Here is a 19,617-nt window from a genome sequence, read left to right on the forward strand (position 1 = left end):
GATTAAGGTAACTGAACGTAAACGACTCTGTTTAATTTCTCTATGAACTAAATTAAATGGAATGGAATGTTTCAATACTCTCGTTCGTGTACATTTAATAAAGCATACATTTATCGCTCGACCGCAGAGCTCGTTATTTCTTTAACTGGATCGGAATGTGTTATTAGATAAATTATTCGATTAATTACGCCAGCTGACAATTAGATACAATACGTGTCATATTAATAAATGGAATCGCATATGCAGGACCGTGGATCATCGCCACAGTGTTGGAGAGAAGATGAAAAGGCGCGGAATCTTGCTTTTCTTGTTCGCGTATCCTTAAACTGGTATGAGAAGGGCAGATAAAGGTGCAGGCCAGCTGGCCGTTTAATGGAAAGGGCGCATCGAACGAAGGAACTTCCGATTCAATTAAATTTCACTCACTATCCCGATCGCATTTAAATTTGATACCCTTATCAGGTTCAATCGAATACGTTCCAATAAGCGTAGGCGAATTACGTTGCCCGTCCCAGCGGAAAGTTTCTTGCGCAGGAATTTACCTCGAAAGGAACCTAAAACCAGCGGCTGGGATTCAATTAACTTCGCCAATGTAATCGTTTCATGCGCTTTGAAGTGACTCGGACCGCAACGTCGAAGAATCCGATCGATGTGTTTGCTGTTAAACGTTCATTTCATCGTGGCTAAATGTACGTAATTAAACGACAGACTCGAATTCGATAATCGTATGTGCTTTTCGACAAGGTAAATGGAGACTGTAAATCCTTCAAACGGTGCATAGGATCACCGCGATCGAGCCGCGTGCCTTTTGCGTAACGAAATCTTTAGCTGGGACCTAGCTAATCCCGACGAGTCTCTCCTCAGCAAACATGGAACGCACATATTGAAACAAGATAAAGGATTGTTTGTTCCCCGATCCAGAAATCCGCATCCTTCATCTCTATACTCGGATACACAGTCCGCGAAACTTTTCTCGTACGGCCGGTTCTTTTCTGTGGCAAAGGATAATAAACTCTTGCTGGAAACGGAGCATCAAAGGGAACGCGAGATTTCTAAAATGTTTGCACCGGCGAAAATATGAAAACACGTTTCCGCCAGGCACGATGAGATTTTCCAGGTCAACGATATCGTCCGTGATATCAAATCCATGTGATAGTGCTCCGCGACGAGTTCTGGCAGGCGGTTAAATTACCGTAAACAGATCCATCCAACGTACCCCGGTGTGACCCGTAGTTACGATTACGATCGCGACTGGTCTGTTCTTAGCTCCGCTTGACGGGGAAATTTCTCGTTAGCGGACGTAGTAACGAGCTGGTGGGATCCGAACGACGGCGACTCGTGACATATACCGCGAATCTCGGTCGTCGCACTTCACCTGGACCAGCTTCTGCATTGGGTGCTCGAACGTAGTCAAAAGAGGGCAAATTCGGCACGGACGCGACCCGAAACGAGGAATAAAGGGAAAAATTGAAACGAGAAAAGTGACGCGGTTCAATTCGATGAGAATCCCGAACACGCGGTAGAAAAGTGACCGGCTTGGCGCGGAATGACCCGGATACTAAGTGGAGTAGAGTGACGCTAGGAACGACGGAAGAGTTCAAGAGAAGGCTGATAAAATACAAGATAGAAAAACATAAAGGGCGTATAAATAAGAAGTGGAAAACATGGGAATAAAGAAAGTAGGGCAGCATAAGGGTAGCGTGGAGAAAAAAGATGAAACGAAGAAAGGGATGGGGAACGCGCGCTGTCAAAAAGCAGGGTGGGAAATGAGATTGAAATGAAAGGCTAGAAAGAGCAGGCAACTGAAATAAAACAATTTCTCTTGAGCGCATACCAGCTGCTCGGGGAATTAAGGTCGAAGAGAAATCTATACCATAAAATTTCCTTGCGAGAGCAGTGATAAAGATCAACGTTTATGAAAAATCCAAGAGGTAAAAAAAGCTGGTATATTCGCCAAGTCACGTAAGACCCGTTAGCGTGTGTTCAGTTTTCCATACGAGATTCGCTCGGAAAAATTCCGTCCTCGCGAAGCTACTACCTCGTCGGGGCCACAAGGCGCATCCGTTTCCATCCCTGAACGAGGGAAGAGTTTATATTTGTCGCGGCAGAGAAATTTCGAGTTAGCCCCGTCGCGAAACTCGACCAGCGTTTTCGTATCGATTCGAGGATGGAATGCTTTCTGGTCCCGGACGGGAATCGAAATTTCACGGAGGAACCATCTGAATAGAGAGGGCTGTTCGATCGAAAACGTCGTCCCCAGTTATCGATGGGTTCTCTCGGTCTGGAGAACGAAAGAAGAGATCCGATTCCATTATCATTTTCCTGCGTTGGGTATTCTGTACAAGTTTGTCGCGTCACGGCAACTTCCGTTAATGGAATACGTTATGAAAACCAGTCGGGCGCCACCAGTTTATAGAATATTCTATTATAGTCTTTATTACCCTGTACGTAAATAAAAGTTTCGTACGCAGCCCGCCGTCACGCGTTACGCCGCACCCCCCATGGAAACAAACTTTTCCATTACGGTCCCGGTTTGTTGCACGAATGTATCGAACCTGACTGAGAACGTTCCTGACTCGCGTACCCTAATATTTGCAACGGGATCCTACCCGAACCGAACCTGAAATCTCCGCAAAATTCCACCGGGTACAATTAACGATAAACTGTAGACGAATCATAAAAGTCGATTCACGAGAAACTGAACGCAGGACGCGAATTGTGCGCGCCAAGGATTCACGTCGTTTCCTCGAGTTGAAAATCGAATTCACCGTTGGCTCTCGCAGGTAGACCAGAAGGCAGAAGGCTGGAACGAAAGGGAGACAGAGAAGGAGCGGACAGTAACATAGGTGGTTTGTTATTCCGGGTTTCACGTTATTCCAGCGCGGAAGGGATTCCGTAGCTGTTCTCTGCCAACTTTGCGCTCAGAGTTATGTCCTCGCGGGCAAATGCTGTGCATAACTTCAGCACGAGTGGCTGGCCTTGCGCGCGTCCCCCGACCGACGCCAGATAATGTTAAGTAAAATTTAAGACCGACTATAGCCTTCTCCTCTCTCTCTCTCTCTCTCTCTCTCTCTCTCTCTCTCTCTCTCTCTTTCTCTCCTTTCGCGACCACCGCGGAATCGCGTAATTCTCCCGCGGAAACAGGTTGCATTTCGGATTGGTATAATTCGTCCTGACGTCGTGGAGCGGCGAAAAATTCGCAGAGTTTCCACCGATTTATTGGAGCTTCCGGGGAAATGGCCCCGATGGCTTAACGCTGATCGTCGTTAGAGAGGCAAGGCAAAACGAAGGGTTGAACAATATTTTCCATCCACCGTCTTCATTTATTATTACCATTCAGTGAGCACAAGAAGTACCAGCAGAATTGAAATGCATTATTGAACGCACAATGAAGCGTTCAATTTAAATTCTACAGATTTATCCTACAGTCTGGAGGCAGAGCAGCGTTAATTAAGCTTTCAATATTAATCTGGATGTACATGCATTTTTGAGGGGTTAGTCCGCGTTCAAAGCGTTCGCTAAGTGATTTGGAGCTGGCGTCGTCTTTTCAACCTTTCCCTCCATTTTCCGCGACACCCTCGCGCGTTCAACGTGATCCTTCATCATACTAAATCACCCTCCACTTTGGAGTTTCAGTGGTATTAAATTGGCAAAAATAAACGGGGAGGGGGTGGCAAATGTGTAATAAAAGGTATAAGCCTCGAGCGAATTCTTATCAGTTATACCGGCTTACCGATTAGGCGCGGTACTTTGAGGTTTACTCTACGAATCTATCGGAAATCCTGTTCCTTTGGTTCGCTACCACTCGGCAAACTTTAGCCCGCATAGCTCGCGAATACTCTGTATATTTTTCTAATAATATCCTTTCGTATCAGTTAAATTTATCGAGTCATCGAGTGTCAACGATTTAACCCCAATTGAGTTTAATATTCGGTTCGCAGGAACCCGAACAAAACGTCCGACAACAACGAACGAAAGGCGCGATAAATCAATATTTCTCACGCGACAGGAATTTCTGTACAAAGTGCTCGAGCACGTTTTATTCGCGATATTGTATCAAAGGATCGAAATGGTGTTTGAGAACTAGCGAAAAACGACATCACGAAGTCGAGTAATTCCTGTTTGCAAATAACCGTCGGGGCCAACAAGCGCAAATATTTCCTTTCGATATAATAAGAGTAACATTCGCCTATCCCCGTCTAGCACTCTGTCAGGCGACCGATAGTTGCAGGAAACGAAGCTTGACCGACGGAATTCGTGGTTCAGCTGCAAACAGCCGGCAGATTTTAGTCGAACGAAGTTTAAACTCGCCACTTTAAACCGATTTTCATCGTTCCTCTGTTTTATCTGCGCGCGAGCTAAAGTTCATTTTCCGTTGGCGTTTTCGACCCCACGGATCCGCTCTGTACCCAACGTTCTTTGCTAGCCCCGACCGCGTTCCTTCTTTTTACGGTCCATCAGACTCGTTTGCTGGACGGTAATTAGCCGTATAGCAAGTGTCCTTCATTCCCACTCTGTTACTACGTTATTCAATCTCGACGGTAGTTTACCGAGACTTCTGGTTAATTGTTAATTCAAACGACCGCGGATCAGCGCTGTACAGCATTCGATAATATCGCTCGTTTAATGGAACTTTCTTCGTCCGAATCGATGTCCATCTGGCTCGACTAATCATTACCATGCAGCGCAGACAAGTGTACCAGAAGTAAATCTTACGAGTAAACTTGTTCCATCCTCTCGCGAGCTCCCTCTCCACCCCCATACACGCGTCCAGCGGAAAAGTTTCGATCGTCTGATTTACGAATGGCGCGTACGCGCGAGAAAGGATCGAATTCCAGCAGGCAGACTGCCCGTTCCTTCGTTTCTTCCGCAAAAAGAGCCAGAGTAGGCATCCACGAAATATTTCCAATCTGGAAGTTTCACGCGGAAAGTTGGCCGGGTGTCGAGGCATCTTGCCGGCTCACCGTGACCCTCCTCAACTTCTCATGGCTACTTACTACGTATGAATCTTCCTCCGACCAGAGGAATAACAAAGTTTCCTGCTCCGCTGGGAACTTCGCAACACTTTTATCATTTTTCCCGGGGCTCGCTCGGCGCTTTTGTTTCCCTGCTGCCCTCCACCGCACCCCTTTTCCACCCCCGGTGCTTGAACCTACCTGGTCGCTTAAGCGTTGAGCCAGGACCGAAGTGGGAAAAGAAGGAGAATCGCGTGATTCAACGATGAGCAAGGGCGCCGCGGAATTGTTTCATCCTGTGGGAAAAACAGGTCCGAAATGAAAACGGTCTCGGGAGGAACCCGCGGAAGATGGCGTCGGCTGGGCGTTGGTGCACGCCAACGCTTTTTATTTTCGCTGTGTTACCCACGTCGAAAATTAAACGAACGCGTTACTTCTTTCCGCCGCTTCCTTTTCCCCTTTTTTCCCTCTGTCTTTTCTTTTCTTTTCGGTGGAGGAAGGGCAAATGTAGTTCGCCGTATCCTCCTCATTCTATTCGTCCCGTAGATTTCCACTGCTTTCGTTGGTCTTCTCGATTCGAACCGAGAGAATTTCTCCATCTACCTAAAAAGATAGTTAATTGAAATTCCTCTTTTAGAAATTAATATTGCGATGTCCCTTTCATCGCTACCTTTACATTCTGAAAACAGTACGCGTTCCATTGATACTGGGGTAGTATCGGTTGGAAAAAAAGTCAGAAGAATCCCGACTAGCGTAAAATCGAGGGATCGTGTTCTCGCGTTTGCTCGGAAATGTTGAAAATCGAGGAAAAAAGAAGGGACCGGGCGCGGACAAAAGGGAAACGTGGGGATGGTCGCGCGGGGTGGTTCCTTCTGTTCTCGTTGGCAACGTTGTTCCTCGCGATGCTATCTCGCGAAACGAGACCCAACACGACCGATACTTTTTTCGGATCCCACGCCAGACCGTTCCATTCGCTCTGTTCAGCCTTTTTTTCGGCGAGATCGCTTGGCGGGAGCAGCGCGAAAAATGAACACCGTCCGACGCTTTTTTTCCCTCGCTGCCCTGACAGAAATCGAGATCCCCGCAGACTTAGAGCTTCGGTTGCCGGGCTAACTTTTTCTGCTTCAACCGTGGGAGTAGATGCGATACAGTCTCGTGATTCGCATTGCCTAAGAACACTGGCGAAACCACTTACTCGACATTCTGAAACTTGTAAAAATTCATGAATCACCTCGCATATTCGCAACGATGCCTCATCGCAGACTCGAAACGCGGACGAGATTAAAAACCCCCATGCTCGGCTTGAATATTCATAAGAAAAGTTCACTTTTACATACCGGCGGTGTCCCCAACCCGGTTCAACGAATCTCCACGCCGAACACGTTGGCATCATTTTCAGCGGCCATTTCTACGACGTCTATCGGGGCAAAAATGCCGCCCCCTGGATCGCGATGTTTCGGGAAACACGGGCGAAATCATCGTTGGACGGTGCATCGTCACCCGGATGCGCACCCGTGTCCCCAGAGAAATTTCCATGAAATACCGTGTACCCAGTCACGTAACGCGAATTGCGACCGGAGAAATTTCCAATTCGCTTCCCTTATGCCCTGGTATTTACTCTTAGATTTCCACTTACTTGCACCCGTTTTATCGAGCTGCCTGCCGACGGTATGTGATTCGATAACTTGAAAATATTCCGCTCTCCCTAACCAACATTGTTACCCACCGATTTTTCACTTCTCCCCGCGTTCCCAAATATTTTCAGCTTCGCAGCTTTTCGCGTTTCACCTCTCGTCCATCGAAATTAATTTTCATTAGCGAAAACTTTTTGTGGTTTCATTTTTTCAAAGCAAATAACGCGACTGTCAGGTCATACTGAACGATATTTATAGTTACGGAAGGGGATGAAAATTCTTGACTAAAATCAGCACTTCTGTTAAAATTATTTGAACTTAATTACGATGGCTAATTTTTTTGCTAGAAATATCGGTAGTCGACTCGTAATCAGAGCATTTAGTCACCCAGAAACCTACTTTCTGAATACCAGAAAATATCTGCCGCGCGTGGTTAAGCAGCGAACGGTCAAAAGAAACAGTAGAAACTGGCGCAGTTTACAATTTTCAAACGCGGCCTCGAATCCATTGTACTTTGCGTTTCGGAAAGCGGCGCCTCTCAAACGGAGCCAGAGAGCCTCGCGGTAAATTACACTTTTACATCTGACGTTCGACGGAACAACCGCTCGCGGAATAGGAGGAGAAGTCGGTTAAAAATAAGATCCCGGCCCTTTAGGACTTTTTACGGTCACACCACGAGGCAGTCCTGCAATTTCGAACGTTACGAGGCCATTTCGTAACGAAGTGCTTCGTTCCTTTCCTTCTCCCTCGTACTCCTTATTGTTACGACGGCCAACTGCGCGTGGCGAAGGTGTGGAAATGTAAAGATTACACTTCTACCCCCGTGCGAACGACTGTTTCACTTTCTGTTCAAGTGGAACGCTGTTAGAATGGTCGTACCATAATGGAATAATCGCAATTGCTCCGGGTACACTGATCAATGGCCCTGAGAAAGAGAATAGGACGAGCAGTAGAAGGGATACAATTTCAAATTGATAATCCTTTTTTTTTTTAATATTATATTTACTGCATATCACCGTGATGAATTTTATTACAACATCGCAAATCTCGCAATCAATCGTCGAGGTTGTTCCGTTTGTTTCGTCCCCGTTCTACGAGCGACGTTCAATCGTGGCTTTGGCTCTATCCGCGAAATTGCCTCGTCAATTATGAAAGAAACAATACTGTGGCTCGCGCAAGAGCCGGATCAGCCTGCTCTATAAACGTGATCGGTGACCTGTACGTTTTCCCCGGACGGATGTACGCGGCCGGGTTTCGGCCCCGAGAGTTGGAGAAAAACCACGGGGCTAATAAACCCCCGGGGGCTCGACCGCGTTATTTTCATTGGGAAGGGTCGCAATTTCCTCGCGATAATTTGATCTCTTCCTGGCCGACCGTTAAAATGTCGATTAAGCGAGATAAACGCTGTTCAAACCCGATAGTCGCGAACTTTTACCAGTTTCCCTAGAGCTGCGTCGAGCCGTCGATAAAACCGCGTCGAAGCGAAAACGTATATTGTCTTCTGATCCGTTCGAACGCCCACGATGGAATCCACGAAGACGAATTCGTCTCGTCACGTTGAAAGGCAAAATACGGAGCGTGCAGCCTTGCTCGAAATCCGCGACTTATCAAAATTCCATACGTACGCGACACCACTGCCGCGTACAGGTTGACATAAACCATAAAGCCGAGGAAGGTAGGGGGTTAAAACAAAAATGCCATACTTGGAGCCTGAGAAATATATATATACAGATAGATATATATCCCCAGCGTGCAGGTCCAATGCGCTTCACCCCCTTTCTCATCTCGAAGTAGGATAGTAGCTGTCTCGAGCAGCGAAGTGATAAATTCGTGGGGCGCATTAAATCCTAGCATTTGTGTTACGAGATAACGATATATAAGTGATTCGAAGAAATGGTCGAGAACTACTTTGCTACAGAAGAGAACGAGGGGGTGGGAGACAAAGTAGGACAGGCGAACGGAGGGAGACGAAAGAAGATGATAATTTTTTGGCTGACTTTGAAGCGTTCCGACTACCCCGTTGCGGTTGTATCGAACGTGTCCCAATGCCCAGGCATCGATACGCACACCAATCGATCGATCCAACCTTTGTTGTCCCCGATCTTCTTCCAGCACGCTCTTTTAATACGACCTTTTATATTACGCTCGACATTTGGACGCCGGCCAGTTCCACTGGCTTCCATATCCTATCCCCATTTTTTATTTTGTTTTCTCTTTTAAGATAAATCCTCCTCTGCTCTGCTACAGCCGCCGAAACTGTTTTACATTCGCGTTTCGTATTAGTCCAGGACGGATGATCAATACCAATTTTATTCCTGCTAAAAGAAATCCACGTTTCCTATCTGTGTACCTCTCCGATTTCCTCTTTGTTAATTCAATCGAAAAATCGATCCTTTCGTAACCCTTTAGAATTTTCATTGTTTATTTAGAAAAAATTCGCATTACACTATCAGCTCGCTCTGATTTAATTAACGATTCGAATCAGTCGTTGGAGAACTAGGAGTCGGTACTTGATCGGTTTGAACGGTGCGATGTAGTAAATGATAAAATGAGACAGACAAATGCATAAATTAATCATGTACGTGCAACCCGTTCTCCGACGATCTTCTAATAAGAACAGCCAGGAATGTAAATTGCGATACGGCCTCGTGTCGATGCCGAATCAAGAGAGATTTGTCGACGTCATTCTCGTCGGTCGTAGTAGTCGTCGTAGCAGGCCGATATTGGAATTTTTGCGAGAGGGTGTTAATCTCGGTGGTGAAGGCTGATATAGAAAGGAGAACTTGTCCCGGATGGAATTCATTTTGGCGATCCTACGCTACCGCCTGGGAACATTGATTAAATTTTATTTAATAATGAAATATTACATTCTCCATTCGATTTATTTTACATTTTATTTTCCGGGGGAAACCGTGACGTAATTTTATACTACAAAGGGAACGGTAGGAAAAAGCTATTCGGAACAGCGTTGCATCACAATGGCCTATACAGTCACCAGTAGAACGTAGCGAGTCTAGTCAGACACGGGCTATTACGAACGACCTAAGAAAATTCGAAGAACTACGTTCTCTCGAGCTTTTAGCTTAGTACCAATGGAATAGACACTGGATTCAGCTAAAAAACATTGTTCAGCACTTCAGTGTTTCCCGTTCTTTCGTGGATCATCCTCTGCTAATCCCATTTGCATACAAAACGACAAATGTACGCAAAGCTCTCTCGTATCCTCCAATCTCGCAGGATTTCATGGTCAGAAGTTAATGAATACAATTTCTTCGCGTATAATATCTTTCTCTAAGGTGATTCAAGCAAATAATTCGTTAGAGTTCTTAATAATACTCGAAAATTGTTGTTACTCGACATCCATCGACGCGACGCGTCGCTTTCAACAGTTTTCCACGTTACAACGCATTCTCCTCTAAATTCGTGTTCTCCGATAATTCGAGACAACGAAAGTTCGCTGCATCAGGGGACCTGAAAGGTTCGCTGAAAGAATTTGTTAATGGACGTTCACCTGTACAGGCCAACCGGGTCGCCTTTCTTGCTGCGCTTAGATCGCTACACCTCGATCGTCGATACGGTTCGTCGGACTAACCCGGTTGAAATTCTATTAAAATGAAAGTTTATCTTCCGCGTGAACAAATTCAGACAGGTGATCTTCGTTTTTAATCAAACTACATCGATCAATCATCCCGCCCCTGGCAAGAAGCAATTCGTCATCCCTTTGACGAATTGCCATCGGTGACATAATCTCGTTTGACGTACAAGGATACGGGGATCGACTTTATACGTCGTTCCTCCATTTAGCGCGCAAGAAATAGTCAATGTAGAGGGGACTCTTTTTTCCGACATTCCACCTACGCTGTACAGGCAACATAAACTTTTCGCAAATAATACGCGCAACAAACGCTTGCCTCGTATACGCCCTCGCGTTCTGGAAAGGCATGAACCTCGAACGAAAGAGAAAGAAATTCGCCGTGCTCCTTTGACGCGAATCGTAAACTATTCAACGCTCGCAGCACCACGCTGACAGCTCGGCTGGGTCCCTAGAAACATTTGCAACTCACAGGACGGAACAGTAAATTATGTCTGAACGAAAACGTCAAAGCTTTCTCCGGTCTCCTTTAGCTATCGTCGCTCAACTCTTTGGATATCGCGTTTCTACCCTCCCTTTCGGATGTCCTCCAGCAGAAAGCGCGGACGACATCCGGTTGAATTAACGCTGGATACATTTTCCAGCACCTTGCTTGCCATTAATACATACAACGTCATCGCTGTCGCTGGCTAGACAATTAACAAACTAATAACGTTTCAGTGTGGCGGTCAGAGCGGTGTCTGGGCAGCAAGCGTGATCATACTGACAATCGGAAGCTGGATTGGCAAAGTTGGCCCACGACCAGCCGATGGCGAGACTGCGCATCTGACGTCGCCGCGGGAAAGGCTGGAGACCGTGAGACAGGTTCTTTCGGAGGTGCCTTTGATCGACGGCCACAATGATCTGCCCTGGAACATTAGAAACTTCGTCCACAACCAGCTGGCTGAGTTCGACTTCGACAAGGATCTACGACAGGTCGCGCCTTGGAGCAAGAGCGCGTGGAGTCAGACGGATCTGGTCAGGCTTCGTCAAGGAATGGTCGGCGGGCAGGTAATCGTATAATAAAACCGATCGTCCAATTACCCATCGCGCAGCAACGGATACGAGACGAAAACGAGCGAACGTTACGTTCCACAAACACAGGGAGCCTCGATACCACGCTTTCGACCGCGAGCTCGTTACCGGTTCTCCCCAGGTTTTCTGGTTGCTTCTATTTTTTGCGCGCCAGCTAACCTAGCTGGCTGGCTTTCTTCCTGGCCGCGCGTTTCTCGTTTTTCTCGTCTTCGTTTTGCCACGTTCACGTCGGATACGCCATTATCGCCCAGCCAGCCGAGCGTCCGTCGAGGAAAACGATGACGCGAATCGTCAGCGAAATCGCGACGCGAGTTTACTCGTCGCTCGGCAAAGAAACACGGAAGCACATACGCGCAGTCGTTTAAAATGCTTCGATATGTGCTTTAGGAGTTAGTCACGAGTGATTAGCGAGGGGCGAAAAATAAATAATGCCTCTCGAGGTGCGACGATGGAATTTAGAGCGAGAAGACGGTAACAAGATTCGAGACGAATGGAAATTTTACTCCGCGTTGTATTCGGACATTATAATTAGCAGGATAATGTTTGCCGCGACCTGCGTGGTCCAACTAACCGTGAGTTATAGCGAATTTTCACGCATACGATTATTTATAGACGCTACGTGATACCATATTTGCGGTACGATAAATCATAAGCGCAGAACCGCGATCATAAAATTTGTCACGGTTGCACGGGATGAAATAATGCGTAATAAATATCAGTACAGTAATGGAGAACGATCTTATTAAACAGCAATAATGAACCAAAATTCGAGCGTGGTTACCCATCGATCAGCGGACCATTTCGTTGAAAGCGTTGCCGTACCGTACTCGACGTATTTTCGCAGAATTATGCGGTCGAAGAGGAGAAGGGTACGCCTCGAGAAAACGGAAATAATCATTCAAAAATGGGAGAACGTTCTAAAACATTATTCGAGGAACAGAAAAATTCCATTAGTTTTTCGCATCTAGCGCGCTGCGCGCGAGTAATCAGCCTTAATGCCATTCTTCCGGCCGTTCCTAATTAACCAGAGACTAATCCGACCGGCACTTTGTTCACAGTTTTGGGCTGCTTACGTGCCGTGCGAGTCGCAGCATCTCAACGCGGTCCAGCTGACTCTGGAGCAGGTGGACCTCATTAAGAGGCTTATAGAGAAGTACTCGCAACACATGCAGTTCGCTGCGTCTTCAAGGGGTAGGTATCTCTCGCGTTCCCTTTACGCGATAAGAAACTTTGCGAAAATGAACGAGATAATTAATTGGTTGTAAATTTTCAGAGATCCTGGAGGCCCACGAGAAAGGCAGGATAGCTTCTCTGATCGGTGTGGAGGGTGGGCATAGCCTAGGAAGTAGTCTAGCCGTTTTAAGGACACTGTATCAATTGGGTGTACGGTATCTGACGCTCACGCACACGTGCAATACGCCGTGGGCGAAAAGTTCGTCGGTGGAGGACGAGGACGAGGATGGTGAGCGATAGAAAGTACTTGGAAAAATATCCAAGTCCCGTTGCGTTTAATCGCGCAAGGGAGGGAGGTTAACGAGGAGAGAAACTGGAGTCCTCTTTTGTTCCAGGAGGCGGTCTAACAGCATTCGGGAAAACGGTAGTCCAGGAAATGAATAGGCTGGGAATGCTGATAGACCTCAGTCATACGGCGAGGGCTACCATGAGGGACGCTTTAAGGGCCAGCAGAGCGCCCCTCATTTTTTCTCACTCTTCGGCCTTTGCCATTTGCAATTCCTCGAGGAACGTTCCCGATGACATTCTGAAGCAGCTGGTAAGCAAATAAAGGGATCGCGTCGATAGCTTAGTCTCGTCCAGAGGAAGGTTTGGTTTAATCGAAAGGAAAAGCGATGGCATTCGCGCCTCTCCCTTAACCACCAAGAGTTCCTCTTCCTCTCCGGTGGATAGATGATTATCTCCGCAGCTGGGCTTCCTACGGCACGAAACATTTACCACAGGCGATTCGTTTCTATTGTCGAGTTTTCTGCTCCATTATAGGGATCCTCCTCGCGTCCCCTCGTTAAGAGACAAATTAGTAGGGTGCGAAATTAACGGATCTAAGTGTTCTCTCCCTCCCTCGCTTATCCTGCGTCCGTGCCTTTCTTTATATCGACGATTATCTTTCATCTCGAAGTTTATCGAACAGCCCAATTAACGAATTCCTTGCAGGCTGCTAACGGTGGGCTGGTGATGGTAACGTTTTATAATTACTTCGTGAAATGTGGCTCTCAGGCGACCGTCTCGGACGTCGCTGAACATATTTACTACATTAGAAACCTAATTGGCGTGGACCACATCGGTGTCGGTGGCGACTTCGATGGTATCAATAAGTATGTATGTCTCGTCTTGAAGAGCGCTAGAAAATTGACAAACATTTCGTACCACGTGCCTTATACGTTAAGAAAATACTAATACCTGTTGCTACGAACCATATAATCGACTGTGTTAACAGAACACCCCGGGGACTTGAGGATGTTTCGAAGTATCCCGAATTGTTCGCCGAACTCCTTCGAAGCGGGAAGTGGAACGTGCTCGACTTAAAGAAAGTCGCCGGTCTGAATCTACTGAGGGTCCTCCGGCAGGTTGGAATTCGTTCAAATCTAATTTCGACTTTTACTTACCGTTCGTTTACGAAAAATACTGATAATCTCGCAGATGTTAATAAACTTGTTCGCGAAGGGAAAAAGAAAGAAAAACGGCCGGTATTCTTCGCAGGTGGAACGAGTTAGGGACGACATGAGAACCGCGGGAATGACGCCGTCCGAGGAATATCTTCAGGATTCCCCGGACACGACAGGAAGCTGCGCGCTCGATATCAACTCCGTGCAGAGAGTCATGGAAGTTTGATCGTTCTATAAATGCCTTCTGTTTCTCGATGGCGTGTAAATTAGTTCTCCGTTCGACGAAGCGACCAGGATCGCGTCGATGTCAAGGAGGTCCTGGCGGAACGACCGGCTCAAAAGGAGAGGGCTTCCCGTTGCTTGATTCTTGCCCGCCTGCAATGTCTGTCCCGTTTTAGATGCTCAATCAGGATAACGTTTAACGAGAGAAAGAAAAAGAAAAAAAAAAAGAACAAAAAAAAAACGGAAAAACAAGAAGAAGAACCTACCTCGAACGAAATGCACAGCTTCGAATGCCTAATTTGCTCGGCAGTAGGTTTCCTTCGTTCAATAAGCACAAGCACAGACGATTATTTTTTTAACGAGTCTTTAACAAAAAAAAAGGAAAGAAAGAAACGGAAACGCGATTTCTCCCTGTTTATAATTGTTCGAACGATTACGAAACTGTGAGGACTGTATTTTTCGAATGAAATTTATTAGACTTACTCTGGAACTACCAAAACCGCGGGTCGCTGACGATTTTCCGCGACTCATTGCCACGATGTACGAACGACGAAGATCTGTCTCTTCTGCCATTACATGGTCCATCGGATATTTTCTTTTATAGGCAAATACATTCGGTTTGTTCGTCAAGGATTTTAGTATGAAGATAATCGATTGATACGAAATTGTGGTGACAAGTTCGGGATGCATGCGAGTGCATAAAACTGATTATGGGAAAGCAACAAGTTCAGAATATAGAATGCTCGGATAGAAAGGACGTGAGATGAATTGACGCTTTCACTTTCTCTCTCTTTCCCTCGATCTTTGCTCAAAACTAGAAAAATGGTGACCTAAGCTGAAAAATTGAATCCAAAGTCGTTTGTATTTTGAATATCCTTTAAATATGTACAATCAAATTTTGATATCACACGTACGCGTGTACGCATGGTTCAGAATACACTCGTCCAACGTGACAAATTAAGTTACGATCGCAATTCTTAAGAAGTAATAGGGAAACTTGTGAAATTTAGAGTATCATCTGTACGATTGGAGTCACGTTAGGATTTTTATCGTCGTTCGAATAATTATATATACGGTATTCTGTCTGTTGGGAAAGTAATCTCTTATTTTGAGAAATAGAGTAAATCCTCCGATCTGTTATTGTACATATACACCAGAATTGAGTAATCTGACGAGGAAACGTTTGATCTCGACTAGATCGTAAAAGAGGAAGAGATTAGCCGATCGTGCATAATTTAGTATATCAGAGGAAATAAAAGAGATCATAATTGTGACAATATAGAAATCATTTCTAAACCATGTCACTCTTGTACTGTAAAAAAAAAAGAAAATATTGTGTGTGAACCCGGCTGTGTATCTTCATACGTCTTCCCACCCTCCTACCCCCTTCGTTGCACTGAAAATACGTGCACTTTAGCGAGAATTGGAAAAATCAAAGCGAGAACCTGTTCCCGGAAGAATCGCCGATTCCCTCGGAAACTATGTTGTTATAATCGTCGATGGTAAAAGAAGTTCCAGAAAGAGAAACACATATCCGATTGATAATTAAAAAGAAGGATAGGAAACGATGAGAATAAAAGAGTGAGACGAGTCCTGCTGTTAGCACTATTAGGAAAGAAACACTGTGTCGTAAGATGAAAGAAAAAACGCTTTTCACAAAATAGGGAAATTCTCGAATCGAAGATTCCTCACGGAAGGCATTCGCTGATAGAATTGTATTTCTCGAACCTTGTACCGGAATGTAATCGTGTCATTTGTATAAAAAATTGTTCTCGAACGAGAAAACCATCATCAAACGTCTTCAACGGCTCGTCGGAAATCGTTGGGTGGGGGGTTGATACTCTTCGAAATGGGATCGCACCCTCGCGATTTTCGTGCGCGTCCACCGTTCACCTATTTCTGTCTCGTGTGCACTTACTATGCGATTCGTGCGAGTTGAATCTTCAGGAGAGAACGAACAAATAAGAGAGAATTGGAAACCGAAGGGTAGACGAGGAATGAAGATAACTCGTATGAATTATACCGAACTCCCGTGCAAGGAGTAGGTGAGGAACTGTAGAGTATCAAAAATCCCGTTGTATCTTCGCAGCGGATTCTACGAATAAATGTTTCTATTGTATACTTGTCACCGTTCGACTCTTTACTTCACCTCGTCTCTACTTTACAGCAGGTTCTATGAATAAATTGCTGTTGCTACTTCCTTTTTTTTATTTGGTAAACGAATTTATTTGGTAAACGTTTCGTTCCTTGGTACAAAAAGAATAAATACAACGCATACGCTTTACTTGGTTCTATCTCTAATATAAAGACAAGTTATCTAATTTCGTGAGAAGCTGTTGATCTAGTTGGCGAAACTCGAAGGCACATTGATTTCGTTCAGTTTTGAGATCGATCTCGTGGCACAGCAGGGATTCTAAGCACAAAGCAGCCCTTAGTCTTCCGTATGCTTCGACTTTAGTGAAGTAATTTTTCGCCTTGGAAAGTGCTTTAATGGCTTCTAGAATTGCTTCCTTCCGTGGCTTGTTGCATGCTGGTGCAGTAGCGGCTAAACACTTCGCATAGAGAACGAACGCTCTACCCTGATCGTAATATCCTCCGTGGGCTAAAATTTCAGTAATTACTTCTTCCACCAAGTTCAACGCCAACGTTGACATCCCCATTATTAACTGGAACATCGTTTATTAACATCCATGGTAAGTTTAATCCAACGAGAGGAGTGTATCAGCTGTACATATATATCTCGATTAACTTACCTGAACGTTCGCAAGATGCATTTTAATTAGTGCTTTGTAATACGATAAATGGTTCTTCACAGCCAATTCTAGAGCTGTATTTAGAAGCACCAATGAATTAACTCCCGCGATACCATACTCCAGTGAAACAGAGGCGCACATTATCTGGCTCAAAAGAATCATAGCTCGTATTTTATTCTGAGATGTTATCTCCTCGTCCTTCTCGATACCGTCGATATATTCCAAACCTCTCGGATAGTCTCCCTTTTCTAAACAAACTTCCGCCAACCTGAACGTTCACATTTGTTAAAAGTAGGGGAAAAATTCGTTGCGCCAAACGCGTAACGAAATCGGAGTTGTACCTAAATTTACATTCCAAGGGATCTAAACTTGAAATATTCTGGGCTATTGCTTCAGCCTCGCCCCACTTTTCCTGTCTCATTAACTGCGTGAATACATAAAGTTGTTCGCTCAACATCCAGATCTACGAAACGAATATTGAAAATTGCATCGCACGATTTATTTGGCTGCAAATGATATCGATCGGTAAATGGTACCTCGTTACACGGTTCATTGGGGAATCTCTCCTTTGCATGGGCAAGAACCACATCGACCAAAGAATACTCCCCAAATTCGACTAAAATATTCGCTATATTAACGACTGCCTGACAAGTAGATGGCCCATTAAACATATGCTGCTTTTTATCCCCTGTGTTATGCAAAAGTAATAACTGGGCGCAAACCGAAGACATCTCAGTTTTACCGTAATAGGACCATAACGCGGACTTTTCCGCATACGTCATCGACATTAAGTCTATCATGGAATGTTGGCAGTTTAGAACGTCAGACTTCATCAGGGTCTATAATGAAACATTGAAACGATCAGCTTAATTACAGGGCGAAGCTGTATGAAACTAATAGTAATAAATAGAAGCGCGACGGTAACTTTTTACCTCGAACACCTGCGATGGACTCTTAGATTCCAAAGCAGAATTGTGGGCATACGCAATAAGACCTAAACCAGTTGTGTGAGTTATGCCCAACATACTCGCCTTCCCAACTGATCTTTCTATAAGAGGACCCCTGTAATTGTACGTAAACTTTATCGCAAAGATATGCGAAGAAAGACCACGCAACGTTCCTGTGGTGATGATCTACTTTATATTTAGAAATTCTAACTCACTTTTGTCTGCTAGTCAAATGATACATCCAAGCATGAGCTAACTGCAAACACACATTGTCTCCAGCTTCTTGAGCCATCATGATAGCTTCTTTTAAAGCAGCCTGTGCTACGTCTCTTTAAAGAGAAAGGGGAAAAGGAACAAGAGAGATTATTCAGAGGTTGAAAAACTGAAGAAACATACTTATGATTAAACTGAGCGTGTAGAACTGCTAAATTTAAAGCCGCGTATCTGAAAATACGGGATCTATCCTCAGGCGCTGAACGATTTTCCAAAGGTGCTAGCCTATCGAAACAATGGTACAGGCTGTCTATTGCTCCGCAGTATTCGTTTACTCTCAAACAGTTTAAATAGCTCAAGTAATGCTGAAACAGTAAGAAATGCGAGAAGCTGTACTCAATTACGGTTTTAAAATCTTCTGAATCGTACTCACAGCTTCGGCGTAATAAGGACTGCAGCTTAAAAGCTGCCGTACGAGAACTTGTAGCTCCGCAGGGGACATTGCTTTATGCTCGTCCGTCTGCAGTGCGTGCGCCTGCTGCGCGACAAGTAATTCAGCTTGTCTTCCACCCCATGTTGTTTTCATTCTATTAAACAGTTTATATACAAACTTTATCAATACGTTACTGTCCTCGATAAGGTTGATACTGTGTAGGTGAACGAACGCTTACTCGTTGGAGTACGATTCCTCTGTTTTGGATCCTATAGATATATCGGAACCTTCCGAGGTATTGGCTTTCCTATCGAGGTATTTCCTTAAAGCTTCGTAAAGAGCTACGACCTGGTCGAAAGGCAGTTTCTCGAAGAAGATTATAACTCTTCTTATGTACAGTCCGAGAACAGAATTCTTATTCAGAGCGGGTAAAGAAAGAGAATGATCCAACGTAGGTTTCATCAAACGACCCACACTGTCGAATAAATCTAACAATCCCTCCACTCCTTTTCCCTTCAATACGTTCAATTGTACTTCCAGTTGATGCGCGAACCGATGCAAAACATACTCGGGAGAATATAATATATTCAAGAGCGCATCCAGCTCCATATCGGGCGACTGAAACAGGAAAAGAATCAAAAAACCATCTTCCGATACGAATTTAACTTAAAATTGAATACCAATGCTTCGAGTAATACCGTTAAATACTTGAATTACACTGAAACAAATGAAACTGCTTTGTCAATTGCTAAAACGCTTACCTGAATCAATTTCAACGCAGTTAAACAAAAGTCTCGCCTTTCTACGATAGCTGCAATAAATCATAAATATTATTTAGGCAACCGTACGACCGGAAATTACACTGCTCTCTAATTAATAAAATAAAATAAAATAACAGAATATGAATTAAAACCAATTAACATCATAGTATTGGTAAAGACAGTAAATTACCCTTCGTTGACTCATTGCAGTATTCTTTAATCAAAATTACAGTTGCTATTTTATACGGTGTCAGAGTTTCCTTTTGCACTCTTTTTATATTTCCATCGATATTCATTAAATCCGTCGACATTCTGATTAAATACGTCGACTAGCACGCGTCAAATACAACTACAAAGTTTACATCCCGCACGTAAAACAGATTTCAAATTTACCGGCATGCCGGACTGGTGGCGC

General features: G+C 44.8%; 2 protein-coding genes across 4 annotated transcripts in view; one reads left to right on the plus strand and one right to left on the minus strand.

Annotated features, from left to right (window-relative positions):
* Positions 1–14,144, plus strand: part of LOC143431151 (dipeptidase 1) — an 80,805-nt gene extending 66,661 nt beyond the window's left edge. Inside the window, exons 2-8 of one of the 2 annotated variants that reach the window (XM_076907700.1) lie at positions 10,902–11,231; positions 12,314–12,446; positions 12,529–12,717; positions 12,824–13,026; positions 13,422–13,582; positions 13,705–13,834; positions 13,968–14,144. In XM_076907700.1, the coding sequence (XP_076763815.1) occupies positions 10,902–11,231; positions 12,314–12,446; positions 12,529–12,717; positions 12,824–13,026; positions 13,422–13,582; positions 13,705–13,834; positions 13,968–14,099 (1,278 nt within the window). In that variant the 3' untranslated portion in view covers positions 14,100–14,144. The remainder of the gene's footprint in view (positions 1–10,901; positions 11,232–12,313; positions 12,447–12,528; positions 12,718–12,823; positions 13,027–13,421; positions 13,583–13,704; positions 13,835–13,967) is intronic. The other variant, XM_076907701.1, reaches the window with a different exon arrangement.
* Positions 14,145–16,391: 2,247 nt separating this feature from the next.
* On the minus strand, positions 16,392–19,544 carry Ida (anaphase promoting complex subunit 5 ida). Of its 2 annotated transcripts, XM_076907819.1 has the most exons (11): positions 19,393–19,544; positions 19,203–19,252; positions 18,680–19,059; positions 18,442–18,595; positions 18,192–18,373; positions 18,011–18,124; positions 17,781–17,910; positions 17,385–17,687; positions 17,190–17,311; positions 16,849–17,116; positions 16,392–16,761 (listed from the first exon to the last, which is right to left on the minus strand). In XM_076907819.1, the coding sequence occupies exons 1-11, from the start codon at positions 19,511–19,513 to the stop codon at positions 16,393–16,395; spliced, it is 2,193 nt and encodes a 730-aa protein (XP_076763934.1). In that variant the 5' UTR covers positions 19,514–19,544; the 3' UTR covers position 16,392. The 2 variants fall into 2 exon arrangements, with proteins under 2 accessions (XP_076763934.1, XP_076763935.1); XM_076907820.1 differs by lacking the exon at positions 19,203–19,252 and having other exon boundaries at positions 19,393–19,519.
* Positions 19,545–19,617: the final 73 nt, after the last annotated feature.

Source organism: Xylocopa sonorina, chromosome 17, assembly GCF_050948175.1.
Source record: "Xylocopa sonorina isolate GNS202 chromosome 17, iyXylSono1_principal, whole genome shotgun sequence".
NCBI lineage: Eukaryota > Metazoa > Arthropoda > Insecta > Hymenoptera > Apidae > Xylocopa > Xylocopa sonorina.

What these genes read in the sequence shown, in the direction of transcription:
- Ida (XM_076907819.1), bottom strand. Translation starts at nt 19,513, where the DNA reads ATGTCGACGGATTTAATGAATATCGATGGAAATATAAAAAGAGTGCAA. An exon ending in CTGCAATGAGTCAACGAAGG is followed by an intron (nt 19,253 to 19,392) that starts GTAATTTACTGT and finishes GATTTATTGCAG; the next exon opens with CTATCGTAGAAAGGCGAGAC. An exon ending in GTCCTTATTACGCCGAAGCT is followed by an intron (nt 18,374 to 18,441) that starts GTGAGTACGATT and finishes TTACTGTTTCAG; the next exon opens with CATTACTTGAGCTATTTAAA.